General features: G+C 59.5%; 2 protein-coding genes across 5 annotated transcripts; both read right to left on the bottom strand.

Moving 5' to 3' along the window:
- Nucleotides 1-194: 194 nt before the first annotated feature.
- On the bottom strand, nucleotides 195-986 carry PRR7 (proline rich 7, synaptic). Its single transcript, XM_065735061.1, has one exon. It carries the CDS (start codon nucleotides 984-986, stop codon nucleotides 195-197), a length of 792 nt encoding a protein of 263 aa, XP_065591133.1.
- On the bottom strand, nucleotides 845-19,292 carry GRK6 (G protein-coupled receptor kinase 6). Of its 4 annotated transcripts, XR_010622096.1 has the most exons (17): nucleotides 19,185-19,292; nucleotides 16,596-16,691; nucleotides 14,079-14,191; nucleotides 13,690-13,767; nucleotides 13,367-13,467; nucleotides 11,994-12,086; nucleotides 11,623-11,686; nucleotides 10,878-11,018; nucleotides 10,093-10,283; nucleotides 9,325-9,362; nucleotides 9,122-9,211; nucleotides 8,818-9,026; nucleotides 8,410-8,547; nucleotides 7,980-8,117; nucleotides 7,650-7,784; nucleotides 984-1,279; nucleotides 845-891 (listed from the first exon to the last, which is right to left on the bottom strand). XR_010622096.1 is itself a non-coding variant. In XM_065734591.1 (16 exons), exons 1-16 carry the CDS (start codon nucleotides 19,234-19,236, stop codon nucleotides 7,225-7,227), a joined length of 1,683 nt encoding a protein of 560 aa, XP_065590663.1. In that variant the 5' UTR covers nucleotides 19,237-19,292; the 3' UTR covers nucleotides 6,294-7,224. The 4 variants fall into 4 exon arrangements, 3 of the variants coding, with proteins under 3 accessions (XP_065590663.1, XP_065590662.1, XP_065590664.1); XM_065734591.1 differs by lacking the exons at nucleotides 845-891; nucleotides 984-1,279 and adding an exon at nucleotides 6,294-7,230; XM_065734590.1 differs by lacking the exons at nucleotides 845-891; nucleotides 984-1,279 and adding an exon at nucleotides 6,294-6,595.
- Nucleotides 19,293-19,348: the final 56 nt, after the last annotated feature.

The raw sequence follows: 19,348 nt of genomic DNA, 5'->3' as shown, positions 1-19,348 counted from the left end.
GAAACAGAGCAGAGTCCGAGCCCGGCTCCAAGCCCCCCCCGGCCGCGGAGGTGCCAGCAGGGGGCGAGAGGGGGAACCAGCCCCTTCCGCGCTGGCGGCGATGGCCCGCGCCGGGGACGGGGTACCCACGGAGGGCAGCTGAGCCCCCCCCCCCCGTGCCAGAGGGGCACCCTTGGGTGGCTGCGACCCCTCCTTTAGACAGCCGTAGTCCTGCCGAACAGGGGCATGGAGACTGGCAGGTGCCACGGCCCCGGCTCGAAGGTGTCCCTGCTGCTGAGCTCCGAGTCCGTCCAGCTGGGGAACATGCGCGGGGAGCACTCTGCCTGCAGGTAGAGGTCCGGGCAGGCCGGCCCGGGGCTGGCTGAGCGGGGCAGGTGCAGCGCAGAGCCGTAGCCGGTGTCCAGGAAGAGGGGTTTGTAGCTGGGGGGCTGCTCCTGCTTCTCCAGCCGCTCGTGGCTCAGGAAAGGCGCATTGATCTTGCGATAGAGCCCGCGCGTGTCCATCAGCACCTCGCTGTAAGGTGGGGGGGGCTCGGCCATCAGCAGCGCCTCTTCATAGCACGGCGGCTTCGACAGGTCCGACTCTGTCGGGCAAAGCCCCCCCTGGGCGTCAGCGTGGCCCCCGCATCGCCGTGCTCCCCACTGGGGGGGACGCGCGCTCCGCGGCCGCTCCTTACCGTGCCGGCAGCTCCAGGGCCGGGGGGGTGGGATGTGGGGGTGGTGGTGGTGGTGGTGGTGGTGGTGGGGCTCCAGGCGCAGGCGGTGGGGGACGGCCATGCCGGGGGGGCTGCCCCCATAGCCCTCGTAGTGCAGCGGCTCCAGCTCCAGCGCACGCAGGCTCTGCTCCCGCAGCCGCTCCTCCTGCTGCCGCTTGACGCGCCGCCGCAGGTAGCTGCAGAAGCAGCACAGCAGCACGATGAGCCCCCAGATGAGCCAGAAGCCGGCGAAGCAGGTGAGGAAGGTGTAGGTGCCCTGGGACATCACCATCTTCGCCTCCGGCCCGTGCGGGAGGCCCCCGCCTCTCCCTGCCCTTGGGTTTGGGGTCGGGGTGCTCAGGGCGGCGGTAGGGCCGACGCGCTCAAGCTGGCCGATGGCCTCCCCATGCCGTGCCCACCGCCGTCTCCTCCTGGCCCGTGGGCGCCCGCCGTCAGGGCTCCGTCCTCGCCATGGGGCCGCGGGGCTGGGTCAGGCTGGGGGGCACGGGGATGGCACGGTGCCCGGCCCAGCCACTGCCCATCGCTGGGAGGGGGGGGTCAACGGGGACGGGGTTGGGGGAAACCCTGCAACGAGACAGACGCCGACGTGAGCGGTCCCACAGTGCCTCGCTCCATGTGTGCAGCCCACAACCCCCCACACGTCTCCCCAGCACCCACCCTGCCACGAGGGGCTGCACCTTGATGCCCTCAAGGCCACGTGGCATCCTCCTGCCTGCTGAGCCCCAAATGCACGGCTCGGTGCTCAGTGCCCTGAAGCATCACAGCGTTATAGGGTGCCCATGGGGTGCCACGGGGTGTCCCAAGGGAGGAGTGAGCAGCTACAGCACATGGTGCATGGAACACAGCCATTGGTGGCCTCGTGGCTGCAGGGGGCACACGGCAGCGCTGGGGACATCTGGGAGGAGGTGGCACTGGGACTGTCACCTCAGCACAGCACTCGGCTGTAGGCAGGTGACAGCTCGGTCACCTTCAGCTGAGCACCACACCCGGGGGGGGGTTGGGAGGACTGCACACAGCAGCCGGCAGCACCCATGGGTGCTTGCAGACTGGCACGTAAGCACCCATCAGGATTATTATTATTGCGGTGTGAGAGAAAACACAGTGGGGGAACGGAGAGGTGCGCGAGCGCCGGAGCAGCAGCTGAGGACAGGGAGAGTACGGCCGTGCCACGTGCCTCCGCGCAGCAAAGGGTCCCCGGGCGGCACAGCCAATGCGCCCACGGAGGGATCACGGCAGGGACACAGCGCGACGGGGAGCTGCAGGGGACGCGAGGAGAGCAGCGGGGCCGGACGGCCGAGCCGTGCCGGAAGGAAGGAGGGAAGGGGCACGGCGGGGCTGGGGAGCCGCGCTCCGTCCCTGTTCCGGGTGGTGGGGGCCGCTCCACTGCGCTGCCGTGGGGGCAGAGGGCGCGGTTCTGGGGAGCAGGGTCCCTTTCCCTGGGAAGCGCGATCTGGCGTTGCCTGCTAAGGGCAGCACGGCGCGAGCGCGGCTCGCTAGACCCGGCTGCAATAGAGCCGGGGACGGTGGCGGCAGGGCTGGGGACTGCGATGAATGGCAGCTGCTAGGGACCGGGGGCGGGTACAGCGGGGATGGCGGCGGAGGGGGAACGTCGGGGCCGGGGGTGTTCGGGGAGCGGCGGTGCCGTGAGGTCTGGGGGTGCCGGGACACCCACGCGGCTCCTTCGGGCGGCGGCGGCGGGAACCGCGCAAGACCCATCCCGACCCCTTCTGACCTCGGCCGGGCCCACCCCGTCCCCCTCTGACCCCGGCCTGGGTCCCGGTGCCCGGTGCATCCCCACGCGGTGCCTGCGGGGGTCGGGATGGGGACGCCCGGCGGGGACCTCCCCGCTGCCGGTGCTGGGCACGGCGGCCCCTTCTTCCTCCTCCTCCTCCTCCTCCTCCCACCGGGAGCACGCGTTTCCGCCGGGGCGGGGGCGCTTCCCTCCTCCTCCTCCTCCTCCTCCTCCGCTTCCCGGTGCCGGCGGCCCCGCGCGCCCCCGCCCCGGCCCCGCTCCCCTCCCCGCCGCGCAACAGGCGGGATCGCCGCGCCCGCTCCCTCCGCGGCTCCCGTTACCGGCGGCGGCGCACGTGGCTCAGGCTGCGGGCGGCGGCTCCATAGGGCGGCGGCGGCGGGGGAGCGTGGGGGGGGTCGCGGTGCGCGCCCGGTGCGCGGCGCCGCCGCCGCCTCCCGGCGCTGCCTTTGTCTCCGGTGAGCGCTCCCGCGCCGCCGCCGCCGCCGCCGCGCGCCGCCCCGCCCGGGCTCCCGCCCCGCCGCTCCGCCCCGCCCTCGGCTCGGGGAGGGACCCGGCAGCCGGCGGAGCCCCCCGCTCCCCCCCCCCGCCCCGGGACCCGCGGCCACCGGCGGGGAATGATTGCGGCCCGGGGAGGGAGGGGGGAGAGGGTGAACGGGAGCGCGGTGCCCGGAGGGAATCCTGCCGGGAGTCCCGGGTGAGCCGCACGGAGCCGGGGGTGGCAGCCCCGTACGGTGGCAGTGCCGTCGCCCTGGGGTGGCTGCCGTGGGGTGCCACCCAACCACGCTCTCACATCCACGGTGACACGCGGGGACAGGGGCAGCCACCCCGGCCGCTACATGACCCACGGTGGCCGATGGCGACCCCTGTGCGGGCTCCAGGGTCAGAGGTGGCACTGGACACTGAGGGCTCTGTGCCACGTATCCCTTCAGGGCACGCCGTGCTGCGGCCCTTTGCCACGGGGGGGACCATCACCAGCTGTTCCACGGCACGTCCAAGCCGCTGTCACGGCCACCCCGTCACGATGCCGGGCAGTGGCTGCGCTGGGAGCACGGCCGCGTGGGCGCGGGGCAGGAGCGGCACCGGCACGAGTCCGCGGCGCCCTAGGGCTGCCCAGAGCCGGGCTCGGCGGCGGTGACACCATGCGGGGGTGCCCCCACGGCCGTGACACCGCCGCCGCTTCCTCCCCGTGGGCGCCGCACACTGGGCGCGCTGTCCGGCCCGGCCGGAAGGACATCCTCCTCCGCGCTGGACCAAGGCCGGGCCGGGAACGACGGGCACCGCCGCCGTGCCAGAAGCGAAGCAGTGTGCCGGCCTCGTCCCCGCGATCCCCATCGCTGCGGCCGTCACTCACCTCGCTGGAACCCGGCTCCGGCTCTCACGGCGCGGCACGGCTCGGCGGACGCGGGGCAGCGCTGGGGGCGGGCGATGGGGAGCTCCCCGCGGGCACGGATGAGGAGCGGGGCACGACGGGCATCGTCAGGACAGGGCGAGGGCGGGCGGTGGGAGCCGGGCCGGCGGCCCCGCCAGCCCCGGGGCCGGGAGCTGCCTTCCCCACGGCGGCAGGGGGGGGGGGGGGGGGGAAAGGGGTGGGGGGGGGAAGGCAGGCGGGGGAGCGCTCCCTGAGCCACATGGTGGGCTGGAGGAGGAGCCGTTGCCCAGGCAACAGCTGAGAGCATCCTTCACCCCTGAAAATCGTGCGCGGAGCTGCATCCATCACCCCACGGCTCGAGGCAGGGCGCTGGGCACCCCGCAGCCCCTTGCCACCACCCCCAGCTCACCCAAGGTCCCGTTGCTTGGCTCTGGTTCGCTGTGTGGGTTTTTTCCAGGGGCTGTGCAGCAGCACAGGTGCTGCATGCTGCTCTCCACCCGTGGACACACAGATGGGGTCAAGGGACTCTCAGCCCCTGGGGCTGGGACACTGCAGGGCAAAGCCAAGTGCTTTTTGTGTGATGTTTGTGGCTCTATGGGATGCTCAGTGCCCCAGCACTGCTGCCAGAGCTACGGTGCACACCAATAAACTGTGGCCCCAGGACTTGGTGCCTGGGTGCTGCAGGCCAGGCAGTGCCAAGTGGCAGCAGCACCAGCCCTAGGCCATGGGTGCAGCTCTCTGCCTCCCACCCCTCCCCCCAATGCCTTCCTTTCTTCCAGAGCTGCAGAGAATTCCTGGATTTTACCCCAAGATGCCCCCTCAGAGTGTGAGAACTCCTCCTCAGCCCGCTCCCATGGCAACTGTTCCCTAGCTACCGCTCCCTACTTGCTATTCTCATCCCTGCACAGCTGTGCACGGCCACCCCGCGCTGCGCATGAGGCTCCCAGCAGCCCTGCTACCAGCACCGGGCTCCCAGCTCACCTTACCCCACATGGCCCCAGCCAGGCCGGCCCCCTGCCTCCCCTCCTGGCTGCCATGCAGCCCCAAACCCTGGGTGTACATCCACAGGAGAACGCTGTGCCCCTTGCCCCCGCACAAGGGGACAGCGAGCAGCACTCAGCCTCACACACAGTGGGTTCAGCTCCGGGGACACTGTCCAAAGGGATGGCAGCACACACACGAGGACAGGCAGCGGTGTGAGGCTCTGTGCCCCTGCAGTGACCCCTGCAGTCCCCACCATAAGCAAAGCCCTAAAGGCCAACGCTGCTCACACTTGTGCTGCTGCTGAGTCAAGGCGGAGTGAGACGAGGTGCACAAATCTGACGCTTCACCAGAGGTTAAAAATGTGAATACTTTCAAACTTTAGTGCAAGGCAAGCAAATGATACCACAGGTCCAAGTTGGTGCTCAGCCCTGCCGTGGGGCCTGGCTCAGAACGAGCACAGGGCAGCAGCACACACACACGTACGCACACATACACACACACAAGACCAATTATTGCTAGGAACACAGCTGGGACACTCACAAACAGGACAGGACAGGATGAGGATGGGGCAGAACCAGGCTGAGCTCCCTGGGGGCACACACGACCCCCTTGGTGGCTCAGGCCCCTGTACTGATGCCCTGCCCTCAGGCACTGCTCTGCTGGATCCTGCTCCCACTCACTAGGTCATAGCCCTTGGCAAGGGACAGTCCCCCCTGCCACAGCTTTGCACCTCAGGAGCACAGCCACCAAAACCAAGCCAGGACTGGGGCCTGCCTGTGTCCCCAGCAAGCCAGCCCAGCTGGTGGGACCGTGCTTGGGCAACCCTGCACCACACAGGGTCAGGGCTACCGCTCAGGTCCAGCTGCTGGGCAGGTGCTGGGGGAGTGGCTGCAGGCACAGTTGTGCTGTGCTGCAGGCAGGCTGCCAGCAGGCTGGAGGGGTCAGGAGCAGTGCCCAGGAGCTGGCAGCATGTGTGAGACAAAGCAGAAGAAAGCAGGCCCCGGCAGGCAGGGAAGCAGGGATGAGGCAGTGATGCTCTCCTGCCAGGATGCAATGGGAGACGCTTTGGCACAGCATTTTCCTGCGCCTCACCACTGAGCAATGGACTCCTCTGGAGCCAGGGACGCCTCAGCAGGGCCAGAAAGGTCCAGGAAAGATGCTTTAGGCACCTCAAGGCACAGAAGGCCTCTGCCCAGGACTCCCAGGTACAAAGCTGGGACCGTCGCTCCCCCCATAGGAGGACACTTGTGCCTGTGACAGAGTGGGGGCAGTGCAGGCCCCCACCCATAGGTTAAAAACTGACATGTGATATGTACAGACTGACATATATAAATATACACCAAACCTGCAGTGCCACTTCGACACCATGGAATGTGTCAACAGAGCTGCTCCAGCCTGGCCTCGGCCCACGCCAGCACAATCCCTCCTTCCTGCCCTTGGCCCCAGAGGGGAGCAGCAGCTGGTGGGCAGCAGCACCATTCTCAGCAGCACTCAGCAGCGTGCAGTTCTGTCCTGGGGATGATGGCTCACCCGCAGCCAGAGGTGCCACGTGCTGCTGTCAGCGCTGGAGCCATCCTTATAGTCTTCAGAAAAAGACATGTAAAGTTGTAAACAAATCCACCTCGTGGGGCCACTGCTACCTTTGTCCTTCAGGCTGGGCTGTTGTTCTTCTGGGCACCCGGAGAGGCAGGAGGGTCCCAAGGGCTGGAGAACAGGCTGTGCTCTACAGCCGGGTGGGCTCTTCCTCACTGTCGCTGCAGTTCCCACAACAGTCCTGAAGTCAGAAGGGGCAACGAGAAGGAGGGAGAGAGGAGCACAGCAAGCAGAGGGTAAGCACAGTCACACAACCCAGCTGCCCTCTGGCAGAGAAACAAAGCTGCATCTTGGGGTTCAGCTCCCGGCAAGACATACTTGTGAGTGCATAGCTGACTGGCTCAGAAGCTTGGAGGAAGATGGACTCCATAGACTACAGCCACCCAGGGGGACAGCACATACAGCCTTCCCCACTCAGGGCTCATCAGGTCAAAGAAAGCAGCTGAAGCCCTGGGGAGGGAGCCTGAGCATGGGACAATGCCAAACTCTTCACAGTGTCTCAACCCTTCCAAAGAGAGGACAGAAGGGAATCTTGTCCTTCTTGCAGCCCTGTGGGAGCAGAGCTCCCTGCTGCAGCAGTATAGGGGCAGCTTTGGCTCAAGCTGAGGGTAAATCCCCCCCCACAGTGGGGAAGGCAGCAAGAGCAGGGAGCAGGATTAGTGGCTCAAGGGGCAGTTAGAACAACAAGTAGCTTGTGCTGTGCTGGGGGAAGGGGTTAGACACTGAAGGACAACACTCCTCTTTCCCAGATCTTGCCATGTCCGTGGGCCACCAGGTATTTCCCTGAGCAGAGCAGCCAGGAGAGACTGCTCACCTCTGGAAAGAGAAAACGTGGCAAATCACAGCTCAACCCCCACCCCAGGCAGCCCATCCTTGGGCAGGTCTTGCCCACACTGCCCACAGCAAGATGGTCTTCTTCAGGGATGGTATTATTCATGTAGGAAGGGTGAAGACTTGCTATTTTAGTGCCGTCAGCGGCATCACTCTCTCTGTGCAACTGCAGCATGTTTAGCCAGGACACTCCATACCAGCCCCCTCAACATGCAGCAATGTGAATGTCAGCCAGACAACGGGTGGCTCCCTGCAGCCTTGCATGGCACCTCCTGAGAGCCCTGGGATTCAGCCCAGAATGGGGGCTCATATCTACTGCCCCTACGTGCCCACATTCCTGACAGATCTGCATTGGTGAGCGGGAGGTCAGGGCTTAGCAAGAAATGCTGGGCAAGCACTCTTACCTGTCTGCTGAAAAAGCGTTGGAGTAACCCTTTCTTGGGCTGTGGTGAAGGCTGCCCTTTCCAGTCCAAGTCTGGGGGCACTGTGCCATCTGTGCTAAACACATTCAGCTCCTTGAAGCAGTCTGTCTCAATCATCTGGAAAAGGGCAAATACGGCTGCAGCATTTGCCACGCAAAACCTGTCAACTAAGGGCCCAGCAGAGCACAAGGACAGCAGAGAGTTCCTGCTGCCTGCCCTGCAGGACACTGCATTCAGCCACGGTGAGCACAGGCAGGGGCAAAGACCTGTCCTGCAAAAAAAGGACTGGTGTGCATGCTAGTTCCCACCCACCTCATTCTGCCAAGGAATAGGCACACTTCCTGTAGCAAACTTCTGGTAGAAGTCATTGTCCGTGGGCTCCAGCTCCACTCCTTTCACTGTAGAGAACTGCTCAATGTCCAGAACATCCTTACAGTAGATGGCCTGGGGCTAAACAGCACAAACATTGCTCTAATGCCAGGCTGCACAGTGATAACACCCACTGAAACAACATGGATACTGGCCAAGCATGATCCCCTTCTACCTGCTTGCCTGAGCTCTGTTCTGCCAGGCAGGGAGCGTTGGCCAGATCCACTTGTGACCAGCAGCTCACTCTTAGGTGCATGGCCAGAGCAGCAGCCCCAAAAACAACGGACCCCATCTCCTCAGGTGAGCCAATGCAGGGCTCCTTCCCTTGACAATATCAGTGACTGAAGAGGTCAGGACGTAGACAGGCACTTACATCTGGCTTGAAGGGCGGATCCAGCATGCCTGCTTCCAGCCTCCGGAAGTTGAGGTGCTTGAACAGAGGGTGCTCCTTCACCTCCCTAGCCCCAGCTCCTCGGCAGCCCAGGCGCTCCAGGGGGTCTTTGCACAGGAGCTGTAACACAAGGAAATCAGTGCCCTGGGCACAGCACTTTGAGCAGGAGCAGCCCTGAGGTTCATGGACTCTTGCAGTACGTCTCCAGAAACAACACGGGCTCACAAGGCATCCATGAGTGAGGAATTAAGGCACTCTGGACCCTCCTGCACTATGCTACCAGAGCCACAGCAAGGGAACCTCCTTCCAACCTGTGCCTCTACAGGGAGCAGTCCAGATGTTTGGTTGCTGTGTGCAAAGGGGGAGTAGGGGACAGGGCTGCACGCGTACCATGGTGCAGAGGGAGCGGGCGGAGGGCGAGAACTTCTCTGAGTACTCCTCCTGCACATCCTTCACCAACCGTTCCACCTCTTCCCGCTTGATCTTCTTCTTGCGCTGCTGGAAGGGGGACTGTCCCTCAATCATCTCATACACCAGGCAGCCCAGTGCCCACCAGTCTGGGCTGAACGTGTAGCGCTCATTCTTCACCACCTCTGGAGCTATACAGAAGCAGAAGTGAAGAAAATGTGAGGTCAGGAAGAATACAGTACAGTGCAGTCAGAGGCAGCTTTTTAATTAAACCAGGATCACTTACCCATGTAGCCAACTGTTCCCACACGTCCCTTGATTGTTTGGCCCTCAGGCACATGCACAGCCAGCCCCAGATCTGAGATGCGAATGTGACCTACACAGAGGAGGGCACGAGTTAACAAATCAAAGTCATGGGAAAATATTTGAAGTTGCCCAGAACTCAGAGCAACCCTAACTCAAGCATAAGGACCTAGGCCATGCACTCACCATGGTCATCCAGTAATATGTTCTCAGGTTTCAGATCCCTAGGAAGGAAGAAACTTGATCAACAAGAAGCCCATTATGGCACACAGCGAAGGACACAGGAATCAGTAACATCTCAAGAAATCACAGGAAAGCAGCAGAGGGTTGCAAAGGCCTGCTGTAGGCAGCCCTGACCCTAGAATTAGCCCTGTAAGATTCCCTCCCCAGGTAGAGCAACCTTCACCCCTACTCCAGGGGAGGCTGAGCCTGTCTACTTCCTTTGCAGAAGGAACAGCAGAACTGCAGATAAGGCAGGCTACGCAAGAGAGGAGCAGAGGCTTCCTCTGCTTGCCCTGTCCTGGGTCTAAGCACAGATAAGACAAGAAGGGACCTTCTGGCCCAAGGTATCACACAGTCCTCAGAGTACAATACACTCAGCTTGTCTTCCTTCCTGCCCAACTCCCAGTCTTGAGCCTATGGGTGTCTGATTATCCTTTGTTCTAGTGTCAATACTGGTTGTGTAGTTGAGCACCCAAGCACATTGCCTGAGGCAATCACAAGCACTCACATCCTATTAGTGATCTTTCACCAGCACTAGGAAGCCAGGCTATGCCTTTCTGAGTCTCCAGTGAGATCGGCTTTCTGTTCCTGATCCCCTCTCGCCCAGCTCTATGCTGCTTTCAAGCCTGAGCTTATTTTCTTGAACAGACAGTCCCAGCTGTGCTAGTAGGGGCAGCAGGAACATTCCTGCTCCTGCAGCCAGTCTCCCTGCTGGGGCCAGGAAGCACGCACCTGTACACTATCCTCTCCTGGTGCAAGTCCTCGAGGCCACAGCAGATCTCAGCAGCATAGAAAGCTGCCCGGGGCTCCTCGAAGCCAGCCTCCCCCATGTGGTAGATATGGAACTTGAGGTCCCCTCCATTCATGAGGGTCAGCACTAGGCAGAGAGCATCTTTAGTTTCATATGCATAGGCTAAGCTCACCTGCAATTCAGGGCAGAAAGGCTGTTAGAAGACACAGCTGGAAGAGGGAGGCACCCACACTCTGATGGGCACTCTGTCACCAAAGAAGCCAGGGTATGGGCAGCAATAGGACGAGCTTTTGTAGAGGGGACAGTGGGTTTTCAAACTCAGGGAAGATTTGGAAGTACCCAGTAGCCCCTGCACACCCCCAGTTTTCCTCAGACAGGGAGGACACTCATCTCCCTGAGCCAGAACTGTTCCCCTCTGGGGGGAAACAGCACCCAGCAGCAACCCTGGGGCACCATTTGATGAATCCTCTGCAGTGGGAGGTTTCAGACTGTTCACACCTCTGCACAGCCAGGGAGAGGGCTATCCACCACAAAGCACAGGGCTAGGCTTTTGCCCATTTGGCAGTCCAGAGGCATTTAAGTCATTCTGTGGAGGCAGTGGGAGGTCCTGCCAGATGCCAGCCTTGTGACCAGGACCCTGCTCCATAGGGGCAGGTCCTGCTCCCTCCAGCCTTTCCACACAGAGTGAGGAGCAAAGAGCCAGGCCAGCTGGCCGTGGGAAGAATCAACCACTGCAGCAAAGTGAGAGCAATTCCTATGTACTTACTACAAACCTACTGTTCACTTTTTCCAGGATTTGTTTCTCATTCAGGGCCATGGCTTCTCCCTTCCGCTTTTTGATCCGTTTCTTCTCCAGTTTCTTGCAGGCATACATCTTCCCTGTGGCACGCACTTGACAGGCACAAACCTGGAGTGGGAGACAAGGCTCAACACCTTCCCACTGCTGTTTCCAGGGTGGGGGGGGTCTAGGTTCTGCTCCTGGAGTGAGGCACAGGAAGGTGCAGAATGTCCTGGTTTCAGCTCCACACTGAGGTGAGCAAGGAGCACAAAGACACAGGGAACAGCAACACCTCAAGGTGTCACAGATAAGGAGCAGAGGGATGAAATGGCCCTGCCACCTGTAGCAGACACCACGGCTGGTGCGTGCAAAAACAGAAGGCCAGTCTAGAAACAAAAGGAAGCCTGAAGGAATTGCAGTTTTCAGGACTGCAGTTCCCTCTGTTAAGAGAATAGGGAAAAAATTATTCTCTACTCAGGCACCACAAAATACATGCTGCCTACTCTGTGCAACCACCTTCTGCACCTCCTGCATCTGCAAGATGGGAGCCCTTGTCTATCAGAAGGGAACTGAGATAACACAAGGCCTAAAGAACAGCAAAGTCTGATACAGAGCCCAAAGAAACATCTCATAAAAATCCCACAGCCAGTAGCACCTGCCTCCAAGTGCTAGAGCAGCTTGCAGCACCCCACCTGCCCACTCTGTATTTACAGAGGAAATACTGGCCACTCACCTCTCCAAAACCGCCCTTGCCTAGCACACGGTACTGGCGGAAAGTGTTTTTGGTCACTGGCTGCCTGTGGAGCAAATTAAGCTGTTGTGAGACAGATACAGAAAAAGAATGAGGGCTGAAATTCAAACCACCCCCATACCCTGGCCTGAGAGCACATGGATTGCTGTGAAACCACTGCTCAAGCAGAACCCGCTTCTCTGCGAGCAAGGCCAGGGCAGCCAGTAGAGGCTCCTTGTGCCAACAGAGGGCCCTGAAGGAAAGGAAGTGCAAAGGCCAGGCCCTTGGCCTGGCAGGGAAGGTGCTCTAGAGATCCCTCAGGCAGCCCAAACACCACAGGGTGCAGGTCTCCCAGCAATTTCAGAGGACGTTACCGTTCCAGCCATTTCCACTGCAGGAAGCGGTTGAAGTACAAACTGTCGAGGTAGTCAGCAAAGGGAGCCACACTCAGGTAGTCATGGATAAGCCTAGGAGAGAGCAGAGCCAGCAAGGCAGCTGAGAGCTGCTCACAGCCACAAAGCAGGAGGTGAGGAGTCCCAGGAGCCCCGTGGCTTTGCCAAGTCCCCCACTCGGCATCGTGCTGCCCTGAATCACCCACACACCCTGCACAGCTCTGGCCCTAAAGCCCACCCTCTGTGCTAAGTCTTGATCCAAAAGGAAGGTGCGTTGGAGGCACAGCTGTGACGAAGGCAGCACCCTGGGACTACTTGCACTGCTAATTGTGGCCTCTCAGCAGTGGCTGTGGGACAAAGGGGGGCGATAGGACTCTTTGCAATTGCCCCTCACTGGGCAAACGCATGCACAAGGCTGTAATCAGTTGCTAAAAGTTACTAGCAACATTCAGCACCAGGCACTGAGTTGTTCAGTTTCAGATGAATATCCAGCACAAAAGGCCACGGGGGATCCTGCTCAAGAGCTAACTGCCTAAGAGGCTGGTGCCAGGGCTGCCCAGCACAACAGAAAACCTTAGACTTAGTGTCTAGACTGGAGACATGCATCAAGGCAAAGCGGATGGGCTCTTCCTTTTTCAGAGGCTGCCAAGAGAAGGCAGGACCCAGCCCGGAGGCTCTGCATTCAGACAACACCAGTTACCACACACAGAGCTAACGTTCCCCAGAAGACTGCAGCAAACCCATTGCCACAGCCCTGCACTCGATTAGGCAACGTGCTGCTGCTACTGTTCAGGGAGGGGTGGGGGCTGTAAGCCTGGTTTGCCTAACAGCTTCCTCTTTGCACCCGGAGCCACGACCTCAGACATTGTTTCTGTGATGAGCCCAGGGAACAGAAGTGACCTTAGATTGCTGTAGCAACAGCTACCATGATCTAGCCACAGCAACCACATCTGTGGCCAGTGGGAGAGGACAGCTGGCACTAGAACTGCTGCAGTCAGCTCTGCACAATGAGTGTCCACCAGATCCAGGCACAAGACTAGAAACAGCACGGCCAGCCTCTGAAGCTTGCCTGGAATGGTGTCTTTCCAAAAGGCAGCTCAGACCCATGGCATACTGAGAGGAGTGACAAAGGTTTCTGCAGCAGCTTGAGGCTCCCAGAGCCCGTGAGAACTCCTTGAATTCCTGGAGCTCTGTGGCACACCACTAGCCTCAAACCATCCAGGCCCCATCCTGCACAGTCCTATCCCTGGCATCAATCTTTGATGTCTGGAGGAAGGGAGTAGAATGGACGAGGTAAGCTGGCTGCAGCATCCAGCACAGTATTGTGACACAGCTGCAGGACAGCCCCTACTCACTTAGTGGATTCCTTGAAGAGTTCCTTGGAAGGTTCCTGTTCCAGCCTCTCACAACAGGCATCCACCAGCTGGGAGGGGACTTCAGGCACGTGGTCCTCACTCTGGAGAAGAAGGGACAGAGTCAGTGGGGGGGCAGAGCTCAAGGGTCCTGTCAGGAAGGAGAAACCATAGGGACAGCTCAGGATCAGTGGGAAAAGCAGCACAGGCACTTGTGAGGTAGACTTTGCCCTCACAATCTTGTCCAGCACTGCAGCAGGACATGGGTAATGACAACTGTCAGCTGTTCTACTACTGCAGGCAGCAAACACAGCCCTCTCACTCACCTTTGGCTTCAAGTACTTTTCAATAAGGTTCTGCCCGCATTCCTTTCGCTTCTCATCTGGAGCCACTTCGTACCCAGCCTGCAAAAAGCAAACACGATCAGGGGCAGGCCCTGATGGGAACCAGGCCCCGCTACCAGGCAACAGCTGCACAGCAGCAACACCCTGCCCAGGTACTGCAATCCTGTGCCTTCCTGGAGAACCAGATCTCTGGCGAACACCTCCCTAAGCAAAGGCCCAGCCCTGTCTCGGAGAAACTGCAACTCACAGGAAAACTTCCTTGCCCAGTAGTACCTGGCAATAGTTTGAGCACCCAGAGCCAGCTGAACCATGCCCAGGATGCCAAGAACATTGCTGTCTTCCCAAGGAAGCCAGACAGGCTTTGCTCTTACCACAGCATCCAGGAACTTGACGCAGCGTGACAGCTCGGGCCGCGTCTCGCAGAACTGCCGGAACAGCATACGGCCGATGGGCTGCTTCTCACACAGGCTGTGGTAGTCTCGCTCTGCAAACGTGGAGATCACACACTGTCAGCCCCCACGGAGCAGCTGCAGCCCTCCTCCCAGCCCCAGGCAGCAGTGATGAGACTTCTGGCTGCTCAGGGGCTCCACCATCCTGGGGCTTCCCGGAGACAGAAATGCACCCAGCTGGGACAAGCCACAGGCTGAGCTTATATGACCCTCTATGGAAGGTTTTCCCTAGCAAAGGTTTGAATTGTTGTTCAGTGCAGTATCCCCATCTTGCTTTGAACAAGGGACCTTGGTATCTCCTGCTTGGCTGGAGGCTCTCCTCTTGATCCTCTCTCCATGGCGATCAGATACATAACTTTCCCTGGGCCCTATGGAACACACTGAGTTTGTTTTGAGGCAGAACTCCCAGGCAGAGTGCTGCTCTGATGACTCTCACAAATCACTCTGCTTCACAAAGCCTGCTGAAAGCAGTGGCGCCAACATGGGGGAACCACTTCTTGCCATGTCCCGTTAATGCTGCACATCACCACCACACATTCCTGCTCCACAGAACAGCTGCCTATTTGCAGTAAGATCTCACTGCCCCCCTGGAGCTCAGTTCCCCCGATGAGATTCCTTCTACCCATCTCCCCACAGTCTTCTGAATCAAGCACATACACCTCTGACTGTCCAAAGCGCTTCCAGTTCGACACTTCACCCTGCCCTAGGCTCGTTGTGCTCCTTGCTGCTGGGTCCTGATGGTGTCCCCCCACCATGCAGCAGCTTCTCCTGAGGAAGCTGTGGCTCCCTGGCAGTGCACAAGCGTGGAGAGGCTGGGCTGCAGTGAGGGTGAGGGCTGCTTCACCAGCCGGGCTGCCCCAGCTGGTTTGCTCATCTGCAGAGAAAGGAGTTCCCCACCGATGCAGAGGACAGGAGCTTGCTGCCACCGAGACTGGGGGTTTTCAGTCACCCTTGCTGCTGCCCAGGCACACACTAGGTTGCTCTCTGTGGTCAGGGCACACAGACCTACTTGTGCAGCAGCACCACCACACTGGTGACCCTACCCAGCCTCTACAACAGGAGGTGAACACACCTTTAGCTGGCTGCCAGGGGACAACAAAGCCACCAGAACACAGGGTCTGGGAATGTCTCAGACTCAGAATGCAGAGAAATCAAACAAGGCAGACACCATCTGCAAGAGCACTGCCCTCATGCCTCTGCAAGGGGAACTGGGCACAGGAGGTGACAGTGGAGGCTGGAAGCATCACGGGCCAGCGAGAGATGGCAAAACACCAGCACTCCTCACCAACAAATGGCCAGCACAAAGACAAACGTCCAAGGAAAAACTTATCATGACACCCACAGAGGTGCAGCTGTGCACAGAGGACAGCCCTCAGCTGGAGGGAAAGCTCTGTTGAGGGTACACAACAGGCAGGGTGGGATGGCCATGATGAACGGCCCATGCCAGAAGCACCTCAGTGCTCAGGATCTGCTCCACAGAGGCAGCATGTCCCAGTATCAAGGCTGCAGTTTCCAGCTGACTGCAGCAACTGTGGAGGCAGCCAGGGAAGCATGCCCAGCATGAAGCAGGCAAACTGGGTGTTGTGGGCTTGGAAGTTATAAACTGGATGATGGAGGCTCCAAGTGCTACGGTCCCATGTGCCTTCAAAAGGAACCACTCTGAGTGACTTCCAGGACCTAGTACCAGGACCTAGAACACCTGAGCAGTGGAGAACTGAGGACTGGAGTTGCAGACACATCCCAAACCCAGACAACCTGATGACACCTGCTCTGAAACAAAGTCAACACCGTGCCACTCTCCAGCTGGCAGATGAATCTCGAACGACAACTTAAACAAGCTCTCCCCTCCCAGAAAGCAGATCACTCCCACCCTCCAACTCAACTCCCCAAACAATCTTGAACAATGTCAGGATCAAACATGCTGCACAAACATTAAGATCATGAAGAGTACAAAGTGCAAAACTAAAATCATACACCAAGCTCTACTCAGCTGTACAATTCTCATCCATACTGCACAGCAAGAACCCAATTCTGCTCAAGTAAAGCTGCTGCTTTAGCTTTAGAAGCTGAGGTCTGCAGTGTAGGGCTGAGGCTGAGTATCAGCCAGAGAGGCAGGAAGATGTTAGTAGGACGTTTGTAATCTATGCAAAGGCACTCCTGAGCAACATGCTCACAACACTGGGCAGGTCTGTGCACAGAAGGATGCATATCTCTACAGAATCTTCTCACCATCTACAAGGCTTGTGGGTACATCAACAGTGAGTGCCACGCAGCTGTGACTTACCTGCCCACGGTTCCTCCCCTGCACCCTGTGTGCTCTTGGCCAGGATTTGTGCCCTATTACCCATCTCAGACCCTTCCACAGCTCACTTGTGCTCAGATCACCTGCCTCCTGCAGCACAGTGCCCCACAGCCCATTGCCAGAGCCCTGCTGCTCACCGAGGGCCTGCCGGAGATCCTCGCAGAGGCTGATGTGCGGGAACTGCAGCATCTGGCGCCATTTCTTACTCTTGCCTTTCCGGTTTCCGCCACCACCTGCAGGGCACACAGATTTGGCAGGATGAGTTAGGAACGAGGAACGTCCAACTGCAGATGAATCTTGTTGCGCCAGGAGCCCGGGCAGCACCAAGAGGTATCACTGCCTCCAGCCAGAAATGCTGGAGCCTCAGCTGAGTGCCAGAGGAAATGGAAGGACCGAGTGCTCTGGCTGTTCAAAAGGCAGAACAAAGAAATGACAATAAGGCCTTTCCTATGGACATTTCATTTACCATTAAGATGGTAAAATCATGGTAGAGGGAGGAGTGCCTATAGCCATAGGTTGTTCTGTGGCTTGGTTCCCAGGCCCTTTTGAGGCCAAACCTTGCTCGGTGTGAAGCTCTTCACTGCCAGTTTCTTGCTGTAGTTAAGATTCATGCCACCTACTCATTCTAAGACTGATTGCTTACTGCAGGGAGGGGCTCTCAGGGAAAGGACATGAAGCTGGGAGACAGGAATTCCTGCTCTAATCCCAGCTCCACAGACAACTCACTGCATTGCCCCAGGCTCATCACCTCAGTTTCCCACCTGTGAAGTGGGGACACTCCCACTGTTCTAGAGAGATAAGCCAGCCTCAGAAAAGCAAGATCCAAGAATTAGATATTTTTCCATCTTCAGGTGCTGGTGTAAATGCCCAGTGCTGTAGGAAAGGGTGGGAAAACTCCTAGATAGACCAAAAAATTTACATCATAGCAAACACTAAGTACTGGAATACTTGCATGCCTGATTGCTCAGATCAGCCAACCTCTAGGGATCGTGCTCCTCCTGCTCAGTGCCAACAAACACAAAAACTCCCCCCTGACTTTGGAAACGTGCTAAACATCACGGCTGAGTTGGGCCAAAGGCACGGCACTCTGAAATCAGTGTAGAACACCATTTGCCAGCTCTTAAGAAACAGTTTCATAATGCTTTCCTCCACCACAGATGTGACTTGGCCCTCAGATGTTCTCTGTACCCATACTCCTGGCTTCCAGCACCTCCACTACAGGCGTGTAAGGTGGGGTAGGTGGGGTGGGATGGGACGGCTGCAGCCTTGAGCCCTGGCACCACTGGGTGGCTGTGCTGCATCTGCCCCCCGCGGCAGCTGGGCCGCACGATTGTACAAACTCAGGAAGGAAGTGACTCAAGGGTAAGCAGGGGTGGAAGAAACCAGCAGCGCCGACACCTTGTCAGCCACAGCTCACGGCCACAAATAAGGACAGGGGCAACCAGGAGGTGAGAGCACAGGAGCACAGGCCGTGCTCACCTCCATGAGCGCATAGGAGAAGGCAGTTATGTCCCATGGTACTCTGAGGATGAGGAGCTGCAGTCTGTGCTCCCCTGCAGGCAACAGAGCAAACAGCTGAGTGGGGACCTGCACTCCAAGCAGCTCTGTCCCAGCAGCACACAGCAACCTCCCTTTCAGGGACAGGGCAAGATGCAGGCAGCCTCGACCCAGAGCTCATCACATTTCTGGTGCTGGCCACATCCCATCCTGCACAAGCAGACAAAGGGAACAACAGGGGAAGGATCCTTCCACGGGAATCACCCTCCTGCTGTGCCTGCTGCTGCCCACACCCTGATGGCACACACTGAGCACGGGCGTGTGCATGGGCCTTATTACACAGAGTGCTCTCCAACAAGGCAGAGAGGAGCACCTGAAAGCAGGGCAGCAGCTGTCCCACACCTCTCACACAACTCCACTTCAAAAGCAGCACTGCAGAAACTATGCTCCTGGCTGCTACGGGTCAAGAGAAGTTTCATGTCCTGAAGTTGCAAGTGCTGCTGTTTGGTTTTGTCTGGCTTTGGCTCCAGCTAAACCACAACGGCAACAGCCGGATTCCCCACTCGCTGCTTGATGACCACCACGCCTGAAGTATCTGAACGAATTCTGATTTCCAAGCAGTTCAAAACAGTCTCTGCCCAGGAAAATTTAATTTCAATGCTCTCTGCTCCCACAAATCTAATCTCTAAAGCCCTCTAACCGGATTTAAGTGGGCCCCTTGGGCTCAGAAACTACTCGGCCCAGCCAGCTGCACAGCACAGCCCTTCCACAGCAACAAGGGGCTGTGCTTCCCCACCACCTTATGTGATCTAATGAATTTCCCCGACAGAGCCAGACCCAGACCGCCGTGCGATAGAGCTCCCCACTCTCTCCCTCAGCCACTCGAGGTCTTTTCCTTTTCCTCAGCTCCTGGTCCCCACGTCTCTTCGGCGCCGCTGGGGCTTTGCCCGCTGCAGGCCCTGCCCTGACACAGGGCCCTACGCGCACGGCTCAGCCCCGCGTGCGGAGGAGCGGTCTCAGCGCGGTGCGTCGGCCTGAAATGAACTTTTTTCCTGGTCTGAGGCGGGAGGCACGCAGCAGGGCAGCTTCTCTCAGAGCAGCAGCACGGCCGCCTAGCGCTGCGGGCAGGCCCTGACCCCCGCCCCGGGACGGAGCGCGGCCCTCCCAGCCCCGAGCCTGACCACCCCCCCACCTCCAAGGCCACCTCCCGCTGCTCGGGAACCGCTCACCTTCTCGGGCCTTGAGCAGCACGGTGTTGGCGACGATGTTCTCCAGCTCCATGGGCCCAGGCGGCAGCGCCGCCACCTCCCGCCCGACTCCACGCCGGTCCCCTCCACTCCTCTCGAGCTGCTCCGCCGCCGCCGCCCCCCCCCGCTGCCGCCGCCGCCGCTAC

This window comes from Cyrtonyx montezumae, unplaced genomic scaffold, assembly GCF_038088225.1.
Source record: "Cyrtonyx montezumae isolate F1298 unplaced genomic scaffold, pur_monq_1.0 scaffold_18, whole genome shotgun sequence".
NCBI classification, from domain to species: Eukaryota; Metazoa; Chordata; class Aves; order Galliformes; family Odontophoridae; genus Cyrtonyx; species Cyrtonyx montezumae.
This window is presented reverse-complemented; position numbering and strand designations above follow the sequence as displayed.